Source organism: Phaenicophaeus curvirostris, unplaced genomic scaffold (assembly GCF_032191515.1).
Source record: "Phaenicophaeus curvirostris isolate KB17595 unplaced genomic scaffold, BPBGC_Pcur_1.0 scaffold_84, whole genome shotgun sequence".
NCBI classification, from domain to species: Eukaryota; Metazoa; Chordata; class Aves; order Cuculiformes; family Cuculidae; genus Phaenicophaeus; species Phaenicophaeus curvirostris.
This window is the reverse complement of record NW_027206706.1, coordinates 414,186-431,420: the sequence shown is the minus strand read 5'-3', so window position 1 is coordinate 431,420 and position 17,235 is coordinate 414,186. Positions and strand designations below refer to the sequence as shown.

At 59.9% G+C, this 17,235-nt stretch overlaps 2 protein-coding genes across 3 annotated transcripts; both read right to left on the bottom strand.

Annotated features, from left to right (window-relative positions):
• Positions 1-1,233: 1,233 nt before the first annotated feature.
• Positions 1,234-14,797, bottom strand: MAPK7 (mitogen-activated protein kinase 7). Of its 2 annotated transcripts, none has more exons than XM_069882155.1 (6): positions 14,656-14,797; positions 12,603-12,768; positions 8,817-11,017; positions 6,422-6,828; positions 3,110-3,240; positions 1,234-2,147 (listed from the first exon to the last, which is right to left on the bottom strand). In XM_069882155.1, exons 1-6 carry the CDS (start codon positions 14,795-14,797, stop codon positions 2,000-2,002), a joined length of 3,195 nt encoding a protein of 1,064 aa, XP_069738256.1. In that variant the 3' UTR covers positions 1,234-1,999. The 2 variants fall into 2 exon arrangements, with proteins under 2 accessions (XP_069738256.1, XP_069738257.1); XM_069882156.1 differs by having other exon boundaries at positions 12,603-12,763; positions 14,656-14,785.
• Positions 14,798-15,798: 1,001 nt separating this feature from the next.
• LOC138734475 (PE-PGRS family protein PE_PGRS47-like) lies at positions 15,799-16,578 on the bottom strand (the record flags this gene model as incomplete). The annotated part of the gene is given in 3 exon segments (XM_069882120.1): positions 15,799-15,893; positions 15,926-16,400; positions 16,402-16,578. Coding segments are annotated over 3 exon segments (747 nt in total), but the record flags the coding sequence as incomplete, so codon positions are not given.
• Positions 16,579-17,235: the final 657 nt, after the last annotated feature.

Below are 17,235 nucleotides of genomic sequence, written 5' to 3'. Positions count from 1 at the left end.
CCTAAACCCCCTAGATGACCCCTCACCCCCATCAACCACCCCCCAGATGACCCCTCAACCCCCCAGATGACCCCTCAACCCCCTAGATGACCCCTCATCCCCCTAGATGACCCCTCACCCCCATCAACCACCCCCTAGATGACCCCTCGACCCCCTAGATGACCCCTCACCCCCATCAACCACCCCCTAGATGACCCCTCGACCCCCTAGATGACCCCTCATCCCCCTAGATGACCCCTCAACCCCCTAGATGACCCCTCACCCCCATCAACCACCCCCTAGATGACCCCTCGACCCCCTAGATGACCCCTCACCCCCATCAACCACCCCCTAGATGACCCCTCGACCCCCTAGATGACCCCTCACCCCCATCAACCACCCCCTAGATGACCCCTCGACCCCCTAGATGACCCCTCAACCCCCTAGATGACCCCTCACCCCCATCAACCACCCCCTAGATGACCCCTGGACACCCTAGATGACCCCTCACCCCCATCAACCACCCCCTAGATGACCCCTCGACCCCCTAGATGACCCCTCACCCCCATCAACTACCCCCTAGATGACCCCTCGACCCCCTAGATGACCCCTCACCCCCATCAACCACCCCCTAGATGACCCCTCAACCCCCTAGATGACCCCTCACCCCCATCAACCACCCCCTAGATGACCCCTGGACACCCTAGATGACCCCTCGACCCCCTAGATGACCCCTCACCCCCATCAACCCCCCCCAGATGACCCCTCGACCCCCTAGATGACCCCTCCACCCCCTAGATGACCCCTCAACCCCCTAGATGACCCCTCCAGGTGGCCCTGGACCTGCTGGAGGTGGTGGGAGGTCCCTCCTCGTGTCCCCCACGTTGTCCCCCCACCCCCCCCCCGCTCGGTGTCGCCCCCGCGTGGTCTGTGATGTGATTTCGCTACGGAACCCGATGCCGCAAGCGCAGCCGCCTCCGCCTCTTCCTGCGCCGACACCACCGGGCCCCGCGGGGTCTTCGGGGGGCTCTACGGACCCTATAGGGCCCATACGACCCCTATACGGCCCCATAGAGGCTGGGTGGGCCCTATAGGGGCCGTACGGCCCCTATAGGGCCCACCCAGCCTCTATGGGGCCCACGGGGTCGTTAGGGGGCTCTACAGCCCCTATAGGGCCCATACAGCCTCTATAGGGCCCCCAGAATCTCTCTGGGTCCCTCCCGGGGCCCCAAAAAGCCGAGACTGGGGTGGGAACAGAGATTTAATAGGAGTTGTGGGGCTGGAGGTGGAGCTGTGGGGCTGGAGATGGAGATGGAGATGGATTTATGGGGCTGGAGATGGAGCTATGGGGCTGGAGATGGAGCTGGAGATGGAGTTATGGGGCTGGAGATGGAGTTATGGGGCTGGAGATGGAACTGGAGATGGAGTTATGGGGCTGGAGATGGAACTGGAGATGGAGTTATGGGGCTGGAGATGGAGCTATGGGGCTGGAGATGGAGTTATGGGGCTGGAGATGGAGTTATGGGGCTGGAGATGGAGTTATGGGGCTGGAGATGGAGTTATGGGGCTGGAGATGGAGCTGAAGATGGAGTTATGGGGCTGGAGATGGATTTATGGGGCTGGAGATGGAGCTATGGGGCTGGAGATGGAGTTATGGGGCTGGAGATGAAGTTATGGGGCAGGAGATGGAGTTATGGGGCAGGAGATGGAGTTATGGGGCAGGAGATGGAGTTATGGGGCAGGAGACGGAACTGGAGATGGAGTTATGGGGCAGGAGATGGAGCTATGGGGCTGGAGATGGAGTTATGGGGCTGGAGATGAAGTTATGGGGCAGGAGATGGAGTTATGGGGCAGGAGATGGAGTTATGGGGCAGGAGATGGAGTTATGGGGCAGGAGATGGAGTTATGGGGCAGGAGACGGAACTGGAGATGGAGTTATGGGGCAGGAGATGGAGCTATGGGGCAGGAGACGGAGTTATGGGGCAGGCGGAGGCTCGGTGGGGCGCGCCGTGGGGCGGGCTCAGGCGTGGGGCGCGTCGTCGCTGAGCAGCATGGGGGAGCCGAGCTGGAGGTCGCGCTGGAGGCTCTCGAGGGCGTCGGGGCTCAGGCGATGGACCTCCAGCCAGTCGGCCAGCAGCGAGGCCGACAGCGGCGCCGAGTCCCCCGCGCTGTGGGGAGGAGGTGGGGGGCTGAGAGATGATCTATGGGGCTGGGGGAGAAGCTATGGGGCTGGGGGACCAACCGTGGGGCTGGGGGACCAGCCGTGGGGCTGAGGGACCAGCCGTGGGGCGGAGGGACCAGCCGTGGGGCGGAGGGACCATCTATGGGGCTGATCTATGGGGCTGAGGGACCAACCGTGGGGCTGAGGGACCAACCGTGGGGCTGAGGGACCAGCCGTGGGGCTGATCTATGGGGCTGAGGGACCAACCGTGGGGCTGAGGAACCAACCGTGGGGCGGAGGGACCATCTATGGGGCTGATCTATGGGGCTGAGGAACCAACCGTGGGGCTGAGGGACCAACCGTGGGGCTGATCTATGGGGCCAAGGAACCAGCTATGGGGCTGAGGGACCAACCGTGGGGCTGAGGGACCAGCCGTGGGGCTGATCTATGGGGCTGAGGAACCAACCATGGGGCTGAGGGATGATCTATGGCGCTGATCTATGGGGCTGGAAGAGCATCTATGGGGCTGAGGGACCAACTATGGGGCTGAGGGACCAACCGTGGGGCTGAGGGACCAACCGTGGGGCTGGAAGAGCATCTATAGGGCTGAGGAACCAGCTATGGGGCTGAGGGACCAACCGTGGGGCTGAGGGACCAACCGTGGGGCTGATCTATGGGGCTGGGGGAGCATCTATGGGGCTGAGGAACCAACCGTGGGGCTGAGGGACCAACCGTGGGGCTGAGGGAGCATCTATGGGGCTGATCTATGGGGCTGAGGGACCAACCACGGGGTGAGGGACCAACCGTGGGGCTGAAGGACCAACCGTGGGGCTGAGGGACCATCTATGGGGCTGAGGGACCAACCATGGGGCTGATCTATGGGTCCAGGAGGACCTCTGGGGTGGATCTATGGGTCCAGGAGGATCTATGGGGTGGATCTCTGGGGCAGGGAGGGCTCCGAGGTCCCACCTGGCGTGGCCGTCGCCCCCGTCCATGTCGAGCGAGTGGGCGAGGAAGTCGTCGAGGTCGAAGCCGACGCCGTAGCCGGCGCCGCTGCCCTTGGGGGTCACGGCGAACACCGGCGGCAGGGGGTCCTCCACCTGAGACCCCCGAGGAGACCCCCCAGAGCTCCAGGGGGGACCTCCAACCCGGCCGAGGGGCCAAGATGGAGACCCCAACCCACCCCAAAGATCTAGAGATGGAGACCCCAACCCGAGGGTCTAGAGATGGAGACCCCAACCCAACCCAAAGATCTAGAGATGGAGACCCCAACCCAACCCAAAGATCTAGAGATGGAGCCACCAACCCAACCCAAAGATCTAGAGATGGAGACCCCAACCCAAAGATCTAGAGATGGAGCCACCAACCCAACCCAAGGGTCTAGAGATGGAGACCCCAACCCAACCCAAAGATCTAGAGATGGAGACCCCAACCCAACCCAAAGATCTAGAGATGGAGACCCCAACCCAACCCAAGGGTCTAGAGATGGAGGCACCAACCCAACCCAAAGATCTAGAGATGGAGACCCCAACCCAACCCAAAGATCTAGAGATGGAGACCCCAACCCAACCCAAGGGTCTAGAGATGGAGACCCCAACCCAACCCAAAGATCTAGAGATGGAGACCCCAACCCAACCCAAAGATCTAGAGATGGAGACCCCAACCCAACCCAAAGATCTAGAGATGGAGACCCCAACCCAACCCAAAGATCTAGAGATGGAGACCCCAACCCAACCCAAAGATCTAGAGATGGAGACCCCAACCCAAAGATCTAGAGATGGAGACCCCAACCCAACCCAAGGGTCTAGAGATGGAGACCCCCAACCCAAGGGTCTAGAGATGGAGACCCCAACCCAAAGATCTAGAGATGGAGACCCCAACCCAACCCAAAGATCTAGAGATGGAGACCCCAACCCAACCCAAAGATCTAGAGATGGAGACCCCAACCCAACCCGAGGGTCTAGAGATGGAGGCACCAACCCAACCCAAGGGTCTAGAGGTGGAGACCCCAACCCAACTCAAAGATCTAGAGATGGAGACCCCAACCCAACCCAAAGATCTAGAGATGGAGACCCCAACCCAACCCAAAGATCTAGAGATGGAGACCCCAACCCAACCCAAAGATCTAGAGATGGAGACCCCAACCCAACCCAAGGGTCTAGAGATGGAGACCCCAACCCAACCCAAGGGTCTAGAGATGGAGACCCCAACCCAACCCAAAGATCTAGAGATGGAGACCCCAACCCAACCCAGGGGTCTAGAGATGGAGACCCCAAGCCAAAGATCTAGAGATGGAGACCCCAACCCAACCCAAGGGTCTAGAGATGGAGACCCCAACCCAAAGATCTAGAGATGGAGACCCCACCCCAACCCAAAGATCTAGAGATGGAGACCCCAACCCAACCCAAAGATCTAGAGATGGAGACCCCAACCCAAGGGTCTAGAGATGGAGACCCCAACCCAACCCAAAGATCTAGAGATGGAGACCCCAACCCAACCCAAGGGTCTAGAGATGGAGACCCCAACCCAACCCAAGGGTCTAGAGATGGAGACCCCAACCCAACCCAAGGGTCTAGAGATGGAGACCCCAACCCAACCCAAAGATCTAGAGATGGAGACCCCAACCCAACCCAAAGATCTAGAGATGGAGACCCCAACCCAAAGATCTAGAGATGGAGACCCCAACCCAACCCAAAGATCTAGAGATGGAGACCCCAACCCAACCCAAGGGTCTAGAGGTGGAGGCACCAACCCAACCCAAGGGTCTAGAGATGGAGACCCCAACCCAACCCAAGGGTCTAGAGATGGAGACCCCAACCCAACCCGAGGGTCTAGAGATGGAGACCCCAACCCAAAGATCTAGAGATGGAGACCCCAACCCAAAGATCTAGAGATGGAGACCCCAACCCAACCCAAAGATCTAGAGATGGAGACCCCAACCCAACCCAAGGGTCTAGAGATGGAGCCACCCACCCAACCCAAAGATCTAGAGATGGAGACCCCAACCCAACCCAAAGATCTAGAGATGGAGACCCCAACCCAAGGGTCTAGAGATGGAGACCCCAACCCAACCCAAAGATCTAGAGATGGAGACCCCAACCCAACCCGAGGGTCTAGAGATGGAGACCCCAACCCAACCCAAGGGTCCCAAGATGGAGACCCCAACCCAACCCGAGGGTCTAGAGATGGAGACCCCAACCCAACCCAAAGATCTAGAGATGGAGACCCCAACCCAACCCAAGGGTCTAGAGATGGAGACCCCAACCCAACGATCTAGAGATGGAGACCCCAACCCAACCCAAGGGTCTAGAGATGGAGACCCCAACCCAACCCAAGGGTCTAGAGATGGAGACCCCAACCCAACCCAAAGATCTAGAGATGGAGCCACCAACCCAACCCAAAGATCTAGAGATGGAGACCCCAACCCAACCCGAGGGTCTAGAGATGGAGACCCCAACCCAACCCAAAGATCTAGAGATGGAGACCCCACCCCAACCCAACAATCTAGAGATGGAGACCCCAACCCAACCCAAAGATCTAGAGATGGAGACCCCAACCCAACCCAAAGGTCTAGAGATGGAGACCCCAACCCAACCCAAAGATCTAGAGATGGAGACCCCAACCCAACCCAAAGGTCTAGAGATGGAGACCCCAACCCAACCCGAGGGTCTAGAGATGGAGACCCCAACCCAACCCAAAGATCTAGAGATGGAGACCCCAACCCAACCCAAAGATCTAGAGATGGAGACCCCAACCCAAGGGTCTAGAGATGGAGACCCCAACCCAAAGATCTAGAGATGGAGACCCCAACCCAACCCCAGGGTCTAGAGATGGAGACCCCAACCCAACCCAAAGATCTAGAGATGGAGACCCCAACCCAAAGATCTAGAGATGGAGACCCCAACCCAACCCGAGGGTCTAGAGATGGAGACCCCAACCCAACCCAAAGATCTAGAGATGGAGACCCCAACCCAAAGATCTAGAGATGGAGACCCCAACCCAACCCGAGGGTCTAGAGATGGAGACCCCAACCCAACCCGAGGGTCTAGAGATGGAGACCCCAACCCAAGGGTCTAGAGATGGAGACCCCAACCCAACCCAAAGATCTAGAGATGGAGACCCCAACCCAACCCAAAGATCTAGAGATGGAGACCCCAACCCAACTCAACCCAACCCAACGATCTAGAGATGGAGACACCAACTCAACCCAACCCAAGGGTCTAGAGATGGAGCCACCAACCCAAGCTGAGGCTCTCGAGGTGGGTCCCCTCCCCAACCCACCTGGGACTTGGAGAGCTGCTGGGTGACGGTGGCCACGTCGGGGTCCGCGTGGGGCTGGCCCCACAGCTCCGGCACCGTCCAGGCCTCGGTGGTGGCCGCGGTGGTGGAGGGCGGTGGAGGAGGAGGAGGAGGAGGTGGTGGCGCCGCCGCCGTGGGGCGCGGGGGGGCCCCGTCCCTCATCTTGGTCCAGCGCTCCAGGAGGTGGCGGTCGTCGTCGGAGAGGACGAGGCCGCGGAGGCCGTCGCCGCGGCCCCGGGGCTCGCGGCGCTCGCGCTCCCGCAGCTTCTTCTCGCGCTCCTTGGCCCGTTCCTGCCGCCGGCGCCGCTTCTCCTCCCGCTCCCGCTGGCGCTCGGCCGCCGTCACCGAGCGGCGGCCCTCGGTGGCCTCGGGCGCCGCGCACGCCGCCTCTGGGGGGGAAGGGGGGGGGGGGACACACGGAGGGAGGAACCAACGGGACGGAGACCAAGCGGCTCGACCGAAGCCGGAAAAACCCCAACCGAACCCAACGGGGCTCAACCCAACGCTGAGAAGATCAAGCAAAGCCGTGGAAGGTCAAGCAAAGCCATGGAAGGTCAACCAAACTCATAGAAGGTCAATCAAATCCATGGAAGGTCAAGCAAACCCATGGAAGGTCAAGCAAAGCCATGGAAGGTCAACCAAACCCATGGAAGGTCAACCAAGCCCATGGAAGGTCAACCAAACCCAACTCAAACCAACCAAATCCACCAAACCCAACCCAGAGGAGCTCAACCAGACCCAGAGGAGCTCAACCCGACCCAGAGGAGCTCAACCCGACCCAGAGGAGCTCAACCCGACCCAGAGGAGCTCAACCCGACCCAGAGGAGCTCAACCAAATCCAAGTCAAGTCAACCAAAGCCACCAAACCAAGCCCAGAGAAGCTCAACCAAACCCACAGAAGCTCAACCAAACCCAGAGAACATCAACCAAACCCAGAGGAGCTCAACCCAACCCATAGAAGCTCAAGCAAACCCAGAGGAGCTCAACCAAACCCAACTCAAACCAACCAAATCCACCAAACCAAACCCATAGAAGCTCAACCAAGCCCGTAGAAGCTCAACCAAGCCCAGAGAAGATCAATCAAACTCATAGAAGGTCAACCAAACCCAGAGAAGCTCAACCAAACCCAACTCAAGTCAACCAAACCCATCAAACCAAACCCATAGAAGCTCAACCAAACCCAGAGAAGCTCAACCCAACCCAGAGAAGCTCAACCAAATCCAAAGAAACTCAACCAAACCCAACTCAAACCAACCAAACCCAACCCATAGAAGCTCAACCAAACCCATAGAAGATCAACCAAATCCAACTGAGCTCAACCAAATCCAAAGAAACTCAACCAAACCCAACTCAAACCAACCAAACCCACCAAACCCAACCCAGAGAAGCTCAACCAAACCCAGAGAAGCTCAACCAAATCCATAGAAGCTCAACCAAATCCAAAGAAACTCAACCAAACCCAACTCAAGTCAACCAAACCCACCAAACCCAACCCAGAGAAGCTCAACCCAACCCAGAGAAGCTCAACCAAATCCATGGAAGATCAACCAAACCCATAGAAGGTCAACCAAATCCACAGAAGCTCAACCAAACCCAGAGAAGCTCAACCAAACCCAGAGAAGCTCAACCCAACCCAACCCAAGCTCAACCAAACCCAACTCAAACCAACCAAATCCGCCAAACCAAGCCCGTAGAAGCTCAACCAAGCCCAGAGAAGATCAATCAAACTCATAGAAGGTCAACCAAACCCAGAGAAGCTCAACCAAACCCAACTCAAGTCAACCAAACCCATCAAACCAAACCCATAGAACCTCAACCAAACCCAGAGAAGCTCAACCCAACCCAGAGAAGCTCAACCAAATCCAAAGAAACTCAACCAAACCCAACTCAAACCAACCAAACCCAACCCAGAGAAGCTCAACCAAACCCATAGAAGATCAACCAAATCCAACTGAGATCAACCAAACCCATAGAAGCTCAACCAAACCCAACTCAAACCAACCAAATCCACCAAACCCAACCCAGAGAAGCTCAACCAAACCCAGAGAAGCTCAACCAAACCCGTAGAAGCTCAACCCAACCCAACCCAAGCCAACCCAACCCAAGCCCTTAGACCCAAGAGCCTAGAGAAGGAGCCACCAACCCACCCCTAGAGCCCAGGGATGGAGCCACCAACCCAACGGAACCCAACCCCAACCCAAGCCTTGAGACCCAAGATCCCAAGGATGGAGGCCCCAACCCAACCCATCTCTGGGACCCAGAGGTCTGGAGGTGGAGCCACCAAGCCTAGATGGAGCCCCCAAGCCCAGATGGAGCCCCCAGGCCCAGATGGAGCCCCCAAGCCCAGATGGAGGCCCCTGGTCCCACCAGCACCCACCTTTGCTCTTGTTCCTCAGCGCCGACTTGAGCAGCGCGGCCTTGAGGGCGGCCTTGGTGTCATCGGAGATGGCTCCGTCCCTCTTGGGCGCCGGCGCGGGGGCTCCCGGCTCCGCCTTCACCCGCCCGGAGTCCATGGGACAGTCGGCCGGGCCGGGGCTCGGCATGTCCACGTCGGCACAGGGCCAGGCCGGGCCTAGGGCGCCCACCGGGGCCTTCAGCGCCGCCGCGGAGGCCTTGGCGGTGGCCTCGGTGGAGCCGGCGGGGACGTCGGTTGAGTGGACGTCCCCCAGGTTGGTCACGGGGACATCCCCCAGGGAGATGTTGGTGTTTTCCATGGGGACGTCGGCGTTCTCCATGGAGATCTTGTTGGTCCTCATGGAGATGTTGGTGTTTCCTCTAGAAACGGTGGTGGTTCCCATGGAGATGGCGTTTCCCATGGACATCTTGGTGGTTTCCATGGAGACGTTGCCGTTTCCCACGGGGAACTTGGTGTTTCCCATGGAGATGTTGGTGTTTTCCATGGAGATGTTGGTGCTTCCCATGGAAACGGCGTTTCCCATGGAGATGTTGGTGTTTTCCATGGGGATCTTGGCGTTCCTCAAGGAAATGTTGGCGTTTTCCATGGAGAACTTGGTGTTTTCCATGGAGATGTTGGTGTTTCCCATGGAGATGGCATCGTTCCTCAAGGAAACGTTGGTGTTTCCCATGGAAACGTTGGAATTTCCCATGGAAACGTTGGAATTTCCCATGGAAATGGTGCTTCCCATGGAAATCTTGGTGCTTCCCATGGAAATCTTGGTGCTTCCCATGGAGACGTGGTCGCTTCTCAAGGACATGTTGGCGTTTTCCATGGGGACGTTGGTGTTTCTCAAGGAAACGGCGTCTCCAATGGAGACGTTGGTGCTTCCCATGGGAACGTTGGTGTTTCCCATGGAGATATTGGTGCTTCCCATGGAGATATTGGAGATGTTGGTGTTTCCCATAGGAACGTTGGTGCTTCCCATGGAGATATTGGTGCTTCCCATGGGAACATTGATGTTTTCCATGGAGATGTTGATGTTTTCCATGGGAACGTTGGTGTTTCCCATGGAGATGTTGATGTTTTCCATGGGAACCTTGGTGCTTCCCATGGAAAAACTGGCGTTCCTCATCTCAACGTTGACGTTTTCCATGGAAACGTTGCCCTTTTCCATGGAAACGTTGGTGTTTCCCACAGAAACATCGGCATCTCCCACGGCGACGGCGTTTTCCGCGGCGACGCTGTCGTTCCTCAAGGCAACGTTGACGTTCCTCAAGGCAATGTTGGCGTTTTCCACGGAGCCGTTGACGTTCCTCACGATTTCGCCGTCGCTGCTCCCGGAGAGGTGGGCGCCCTCCCCGCTCGGCGCGAGGGCGATGTGCCTGCGGATGCCGTCCCTCCGCGCGTGGAAGTCCTCGATCTCGGCCACGATGGCCGCCTTGATCTCCTCCTTGGTGAGGACGCGGCGGTCGAAGGCGAAATCGAAGGCCGGGACGCACTCGGGTTCGTCCTCGGGGTCGTGGTACTTGGCCAAGAAGGGGTGGGCCAAGGCCTCGGCCACCCCCAACCGTTCCCGGGGGTCGAACCTCAACATGCGGCCTAGAAGAGCCAAGGCGGCCGGCTCGGCCACGGCGCCGCCCAAGAGCGAGTCCCACGGCACCGGAGGCCGCGGGGCCAAGCTCTGCAGGTAGGCGCGGACCCTCTCGGCGCCGATGGAGGCCACCAGAGCCGGCGGCGGCGTCCCCAAGACGGCCATGATGAGCTGGAGCTGGTGGACGTAGTTACGGCCCGGGAAGAGTTGGCGCCGGGCGAGCATCTCGGCAAAGATGCAACCCACCGACCAGACGTCGATGGCGCGGCTGTAGCCGTGGAGGGAGAGGAGAAGCTCCGGCGCCCGGTACCACCGGGTGGCCACGTACTCGGTGAGGAAGGCCTTGGCGGGGTTGGCGTCGGCGCCGAGGCCGCGGGCCATGCCGAAGTCGCCGATCTTGAGCTCGCAGTTCTCGTTGACCAGCAGGTTGCTGGGTTTGAGGTCGCGGTGGAGGACGTTGGCCGAGTGGATGTACTTGAGGCCCCGCAGGAGCTGGTAGAGGAAGTAGCGGACGTGCTCCAGCGTCAGCGGCTGCGCCGAGTGGATGATCTGGTGGAGGTCGCTCTCCATCAGGTCCAGGACCACGTAGCTGCCGGCAACGGGGGGGCCGGGGGATGGGGGGGGGAGAAGGTTGAGACGGGGCGGGGACGTGGCTTGGGGGCCCACCAGCCCCCCGGAGCCAGAAGGCTCCATCCCACGTCTCCTCCGGCCCCACAGGAAGGGTTGGAGACGTCTCTATGGGTTCCACCACCCTCCTAGACCGAGAAAAACTCAATCCTACATCTCCCCCAGCCCCATAGGAAGGGCTGGAGATGTTGCTATGGGTTCCACCACCCTCCTAGACCCAGAAAAACTCAATCCTACATCTCCCCCTGCCCCACAGGAGGGGTTGGAGATGTTTCTGTGGGTCCCACCACCCCCATGGAGCCACAAAGGCTCCATCCCAGGTCTCCTCCTGCTCCACAAGAAGGGTTGGAGATGTTCTATGGGTTCCACCAGCCCTATAGACCCAGGGAAGCTCCACCCCACATCTCCTCCTGCCCCACAGGAAGGGTTGGAGACGTCACTATGGGTTCCACCACCCTCCTAGACCCAGAAAAACTCAATCCTACATCTCCCCCTGCCCCACAGGAGGGGTTGGAGATGTTTCTATGGGTTCCACCACCCTCCTAGACCCAGAAAAACTCAATCCTGCATCTCCTCCTGCCCCACAGGAAGGGCTGGAGATGTTGCTATGGGTTCCACCACCCTCACAGACCCAGGAAAGCTCCATCCCACGTCTTCTCCGGCCCCACAAAAAGGGTTGGAGATGTTGCTATGGGTCCCACCACCCCCATGGAGCCAGGAGGCTCCATCCCACATCTCCTCCAGTCCCACAAGAAGGGTTGGAGATGTTGCTATGGGTTCCACCACCACTATAGACCCAGGGAAGCTCCATCCTACGTCTTCTCCAGCCCCACAGGAGGGGCTGGAGATGTTTCTATGGGTTCCACCACCCCCATGGAGCCCCAGAAGCTCCATCCCACGTCTTCTCCAGCCCCATAGGATGGGTTGGGAAGGTCTCTATGGGTTCCACCACCACTATAGACGCAGGGAAGCTCCATCCTACATCTCCTCCTGCCCCACAGGAAGGGTTGGAGACATTCTATGGGTTCCACCACCCCTATAGACCCAGGAGGGCTCCATCCTACTTCTCCTCCTGCCCCATAGGAAGGGTTGGAGATGTTTCTATGGGTCCCACCACCCCCATGGAGCCCCAGAAGCTCCACCCCACATGTCCACTGGCCCCACAGGAAGGGTTATAGATGTTTCTATGGGTCCCACCACCCCCATGGAGCCAGGAGGCTCCATCCCACGTCTTCTCCAGCCCCACAAGAAGATCTGGAGATGTTTCTATGGGTCCCACCACCCCCATGGAGCCCCAGAAGCTCCACCCCACGTCTTCTCCAGCCCCACAAGAAGGGTTGGAGATGTCACTATGGGTTCCACCACCCTCATAGACCCAGGAAAACTCAATCCTACATCTCCTCCTGCCCCACAAGAAGATCTGGAGACGTTTCTATGGGTCCCACCACCCCCATGGAGCCCCAGAAGCTCCACCCCACATCTCCTCCAGCCCCACAAGAAGATCTGGAGAAGGTTTCTACGGGTCCCACCGCCCCCCGCGGACGCACACGGAGCGGAACTCGCTGTAGGGCACCGTGGGCTTCAGGATGTCCTTGATGCCGATGATGTTGTCGTGCTTGAAGTGCTTGAGGATCTTCAGCTCCCGCAGGGTCCGCTTGGCGTTGGTCACCACGTCGAAGGCGTTGGGGATCTTCTTGATGGCCACCGGCTGCCCTGGGGGACCCGGCGGGGACGGGCTTCAGCGGGGAGGGGAAATGGGGGGGTCCTGGGGGGTCTTGGGGGGCACCAAGAGGTCCTGGAGGTTCTTGGGGGGCACCAGGAGGTCTTGGGGGGGCACCAGGAGGTCCAAGAGGTTCTTGGGGGGCACCAGGAGGTCTTGGGGGGGCACCAGGAGGTCCAAGAGGGACTTGAGGGGCACTAAGAGGACCTGGAGGGTCTTTGGGGGCACCAGGAGGTCCTGGAGGGTCTTTGGGGGGCACCAGGAGGTCCAAGAGGGTCTTGGGGGGCACCAGGAGGTCTTGGGGGGCACCAGGAGGTTCTTGGGGGGCACCAGGAGGTCCAAGAGGGTCTTGGGGGGCACCAGGAGGTTCTTGGGGGGCACCAGGAGGTCCAAGAGAGTCTTGGGGGGGCACCAGGAGGTCTTGGGGGGCACCAGGAGGTCCAAGAGGGTCTTGGGTGGGGGTTGGGGTCAGTTTTTGGGGTTCGGGGGGAGTGAGGGGACAGTTTTTGGGGGGTTCGGGGTGAGTTTTTGGGGTTTGGAGTCAGGTTTGGGGTGAGTTTTTGGGGTTCAGGGTCAGTTTTTGGGGGGTTAGGGGTCAGTTTTTGGGGTTCAGGGTCAGTTTTGGGGGTTCAGGGTCAGTTTTGGGGTCAGTTTTTGGGATTCAGGGTCAGCTTTTGAGGTTTGGGGTGAGTTTTTGGGGTTCGGGGTCAGGTTCAGGGTGAGGTTTTGGGGGGTTCAGGGTCAGTTTTCAGGGTTGGGGGTGAGTTTTTGGGGGGTTCGGGATCAGCTTTTGGCGGGTCCGGGGTCAGTTTTCGGGGGGTCCGGGGTCAGTTTTCGGGGCTCGGGGTCAGTTTTTGGGGTCCGGGGTCAGTTTTCGGGGTTGGGGGTGAGTTTTTGGGGGGTTTGGGATCAGTTTTTGGGGTTCAGGGTCAGTTTTTGAGGTTTGGGGTGAGTTTTCAGGGTTGGGGGTGAGTTTTCGGGGTTCGGGGTCAGTTTTCGGGGTTCGGGGTCAGTTTTCGGGGTTCGGGGTCAGTTTTTGGGGGGTTCAGGGTGAGCTTTTGGGGGTTCGGGGTCAGTTTTCGGGGTTCGGGGTCAGTTTTCGGGGTTCAGGGTCAGTTTTTGAGGTTTGGGGTGAGTTCTTGGGCGGTTCAGGGTCAGTTTTTGGGGGTTCGGGGTCAGTTTTTGGGGGTTTTGAGGTCAGTTTTTGAGGTTCGGGATCAGTTTTTGAGGGGTTAGGGATGAGTTTTTTGGGTTCAGGATCAGTTTTGGGGGGTTCACGATCAGTTTTTGAGGTTTGGGGTGAGTTTTTGGGGGTTCGGGATCAGTTTTTGGGGGGGTTCGGGATCAGGTTCGGGGTGAGTTTTTAGGATTCAGGGTCAGTTTTTGAGGTTTGGGGTCAGTTTTTGAGGGGTTAGGGATGAATTTTTTGGGTTCAGGATCAGTTTTTGGGGGTTCAGGATCAGTTTTTGGGGGGTTCGGGATCAGTTTTTGGGGTTCCGGGTCAGTTTTTGGGGGGTTCAGAGTCAGTTTTTGGGGTTCAGGGTCAGTTTTTGGGGGGTTTGGGGTGAGTTTTTGGGGGGTTGGGGGTGAGTTTTCGGGGGTTGGGGGTGAGTTTTTGGGGGTTGGGGGTGAGTTTTTGGGGTTCGGGGTGAGTTTTTGGGGTTTGGGGTGAGTTTTTGGGGGGTTCGGGGTCAGTTTTTGGGACGAGTTTTTGGGGTTCAGGGTCAGTTTTTGAGGTTTGGGGTGAGTTTTCAGGGTTGGGGGTGAGTTTTCGGGGTCAGTTTTTGGGGTTCGGGGTCAGTTTTCGGGGTTCCGGGTCAGTTTTTGGGGTTCAGGGTCAGTTTTCGGGGTTCAGGGTCAGTTTTGGGGTCGGGGGTCACCGTTGTCGCGGCGCCGGGCGGAGCTGACGACGCCGTAGGCTCCGGTGCCGATGGTCTCGATGACCTGGTACTCGTTGCCCACCTCGAAGGTGACGTCCAAGGCGCGAGCCCCGAGCAGCCCCAGGGGGCCCCGCGACGCCATCTGCGGGGCGGAAAAAGAGATCCGGGACCTGAGATCCCGACCCAGAGATCCCAACCCAGAGATCTGGGACCTGAGATCCCGACCCAGAGATCCAGGACCGAGAGATCCTGACCCAGAGATCCGGGACCTGAGATCCTGACCCAGAGATCCAGGAGCTGAGATCCCAACCCAGAGATCCCGACCCAGAGATCCAGGACCTGAGATCCCGACCCAGAGATCCAGGACCCGAGATCCCGACCCAGAGATCTGGGACCCGAGATCCCGACCCAGAGATCCGGGAGCTGAGATCCCGACCCAGAGATCCGGGAGCTGAGATCCCAACCCAGAGATCCGGGAGCTGAGATCCAAGAGCTAGAGATCCAGGACCTGAGATCAGGACCCAGAGATCCAGGACCTAGAGATCCTGACCCAGAGATCCCAACCCAGAGATCCAGGAGCCAGAGATCCAGGACTGAGAGATCCAGGACCGAGAGATCCTGACCCAGAGATCCAGGAGCTGAGATCCCGACCCAGAGATCCTGACCCAGAGATCCCGACCCAGAGATCTGGGACCTGAGATCCTGACCCAGAGATCCAGGAGCTAGAGATCCAGACCCAGAGATCTGGGACCTGAGATCCGGACCCACAGATCCAGGACCTAGAGATTCAGGACCCAGAGATCCAGGATTAGAGATCCTGACCCACAGATCCCGACCCAGAGATCCCGACCCAGAGATCCCGACCCAGAGATCCGGGACCTGAGATCAGGACCCAGAGATCCAGGACCTGAGATCCCGACCCAGAGATCCAGGACCTGAGATCCAGGACCCAGAGATCCAGGACCCAGAGATCCAGGACCTGAGATCAGGACCCAGAGATCCAGGACCTGAGATCCAGGACCCAGAGATCCAGGACCCGAGATCCCGACCCAGAGATCCGGGACCTGAGATCCCGACCCAGAGATCCGGGACCCGAGATCCCGACCCAGAGATCTAGGAGCTGGAGATCCTGACCCACTGATCCTAGATCCCCAGACCCCCAGACCCCAGACCCAGAGCTCCCAGACCCCCCAGACCCAGACCCAGACCCCCAGACCCCACAGACCCCAGACCCAGAGCTCCCAGACCCCCCAGACCCCAGACCCAGAGCTCCCAGACCCCACAGACCCCCAGACCCCAGACCCAGAGCTCCCAGACCCCCCAGACCCCAGACCCAGAGCTCCCAGACCCCCAGACCCCAGACCCAGAGCTCCCAGGCCCAACAGACCCCAGACCCAGAGCTCCCAGACCCCCCAGACCCCAGACCCAGAGCTCCCAGACCCCAGACCCAGAGCTCCCAGACCCCCAGACCCCAGACCCAGAGCTCCCAGGCCCAACAGACCCCAGACCCAGAGCTCCCAGACCCCCCAGACCCCAGACCCAGAGCTCCCAGACCCCCCAGACCCAGAGCTCCCAGACCCCCCAGACCCCAGACCCAGAGCTCCCAGACCCCAGACCCAGAGCTCCCAGACCCCACAGACCCCAGACCCAGAGCTCCCAGACCCCAGACCCAGAGCTCCCAGACCCCCAGACCCAGAGCTCCCAGACCCCCAGACCCCAGACCCAGAGCTCCCAGGCCCAACAGACGCCAGACCCAGAGCTCCCAGACCCCACAGACCCCAGACCCAGAGCTCCCAGACCCCACAGACCCCAGACCCAGAGCTCCCAGGCCCCCCAGACCCCAGACCCAGAGCTCCCAGACCCCCCAGACCCAGAGCTCCCAGACCCCCCAGACCCCAGACCCAGAGCTCCCAGACCCCCCAGACCCAGACCCCCCAGACCCCAGACCCAGAGCTCCCAGGCCCCCCAGACCCCAGACCCAGAGCTCCCAGACCCCCCAGACCCAGAGCTCCCAGACCCCCCAGACCCCAGACCCAGAGCTCCCAGACCCCCCAGACCCAGAGCTCCCAGACCCCCCAGACCCCAGAGCTCCCAGACCCCCAGACCCCAGACCCAGAGCTCCCAGACCCCCCAGACCCCAGACCCAGAGCTCCCAGACCCCCCAGACCCAGAGCTCCCAGACCCCAGACCCAGAGCTCCCAGACCCCCCAGACCCAGAGCTCCCAGACCCCCAGACCCCAGAGCTCCCAGACCCCCAGACCCCAGACCCAGAGCTCCCAGACCCCACAGACCCCAGACCCAGACCCCCCAGACCCCAGACCCAGAGCTCCCAGACCCCCCAGACCCCAGACCCAGAGCTCCCAGACCCCACAGACCCCACAGACCCCAGACCCAGAGCTCCCAGACCCCCAGACCCCAGACCCAGAGCTCCCAGACCCCACAGACCCCCCAGACCCAGAGCCCACAGACCCCCCAGACCCCAGACCCAGAGCTCCCTGACCCCACAGACCCCAGACCCAGAGCTCCCAGACCCCACAGACCCCACAGACCCCAGACCCAGAGCCCCCAGACCCCACAGAC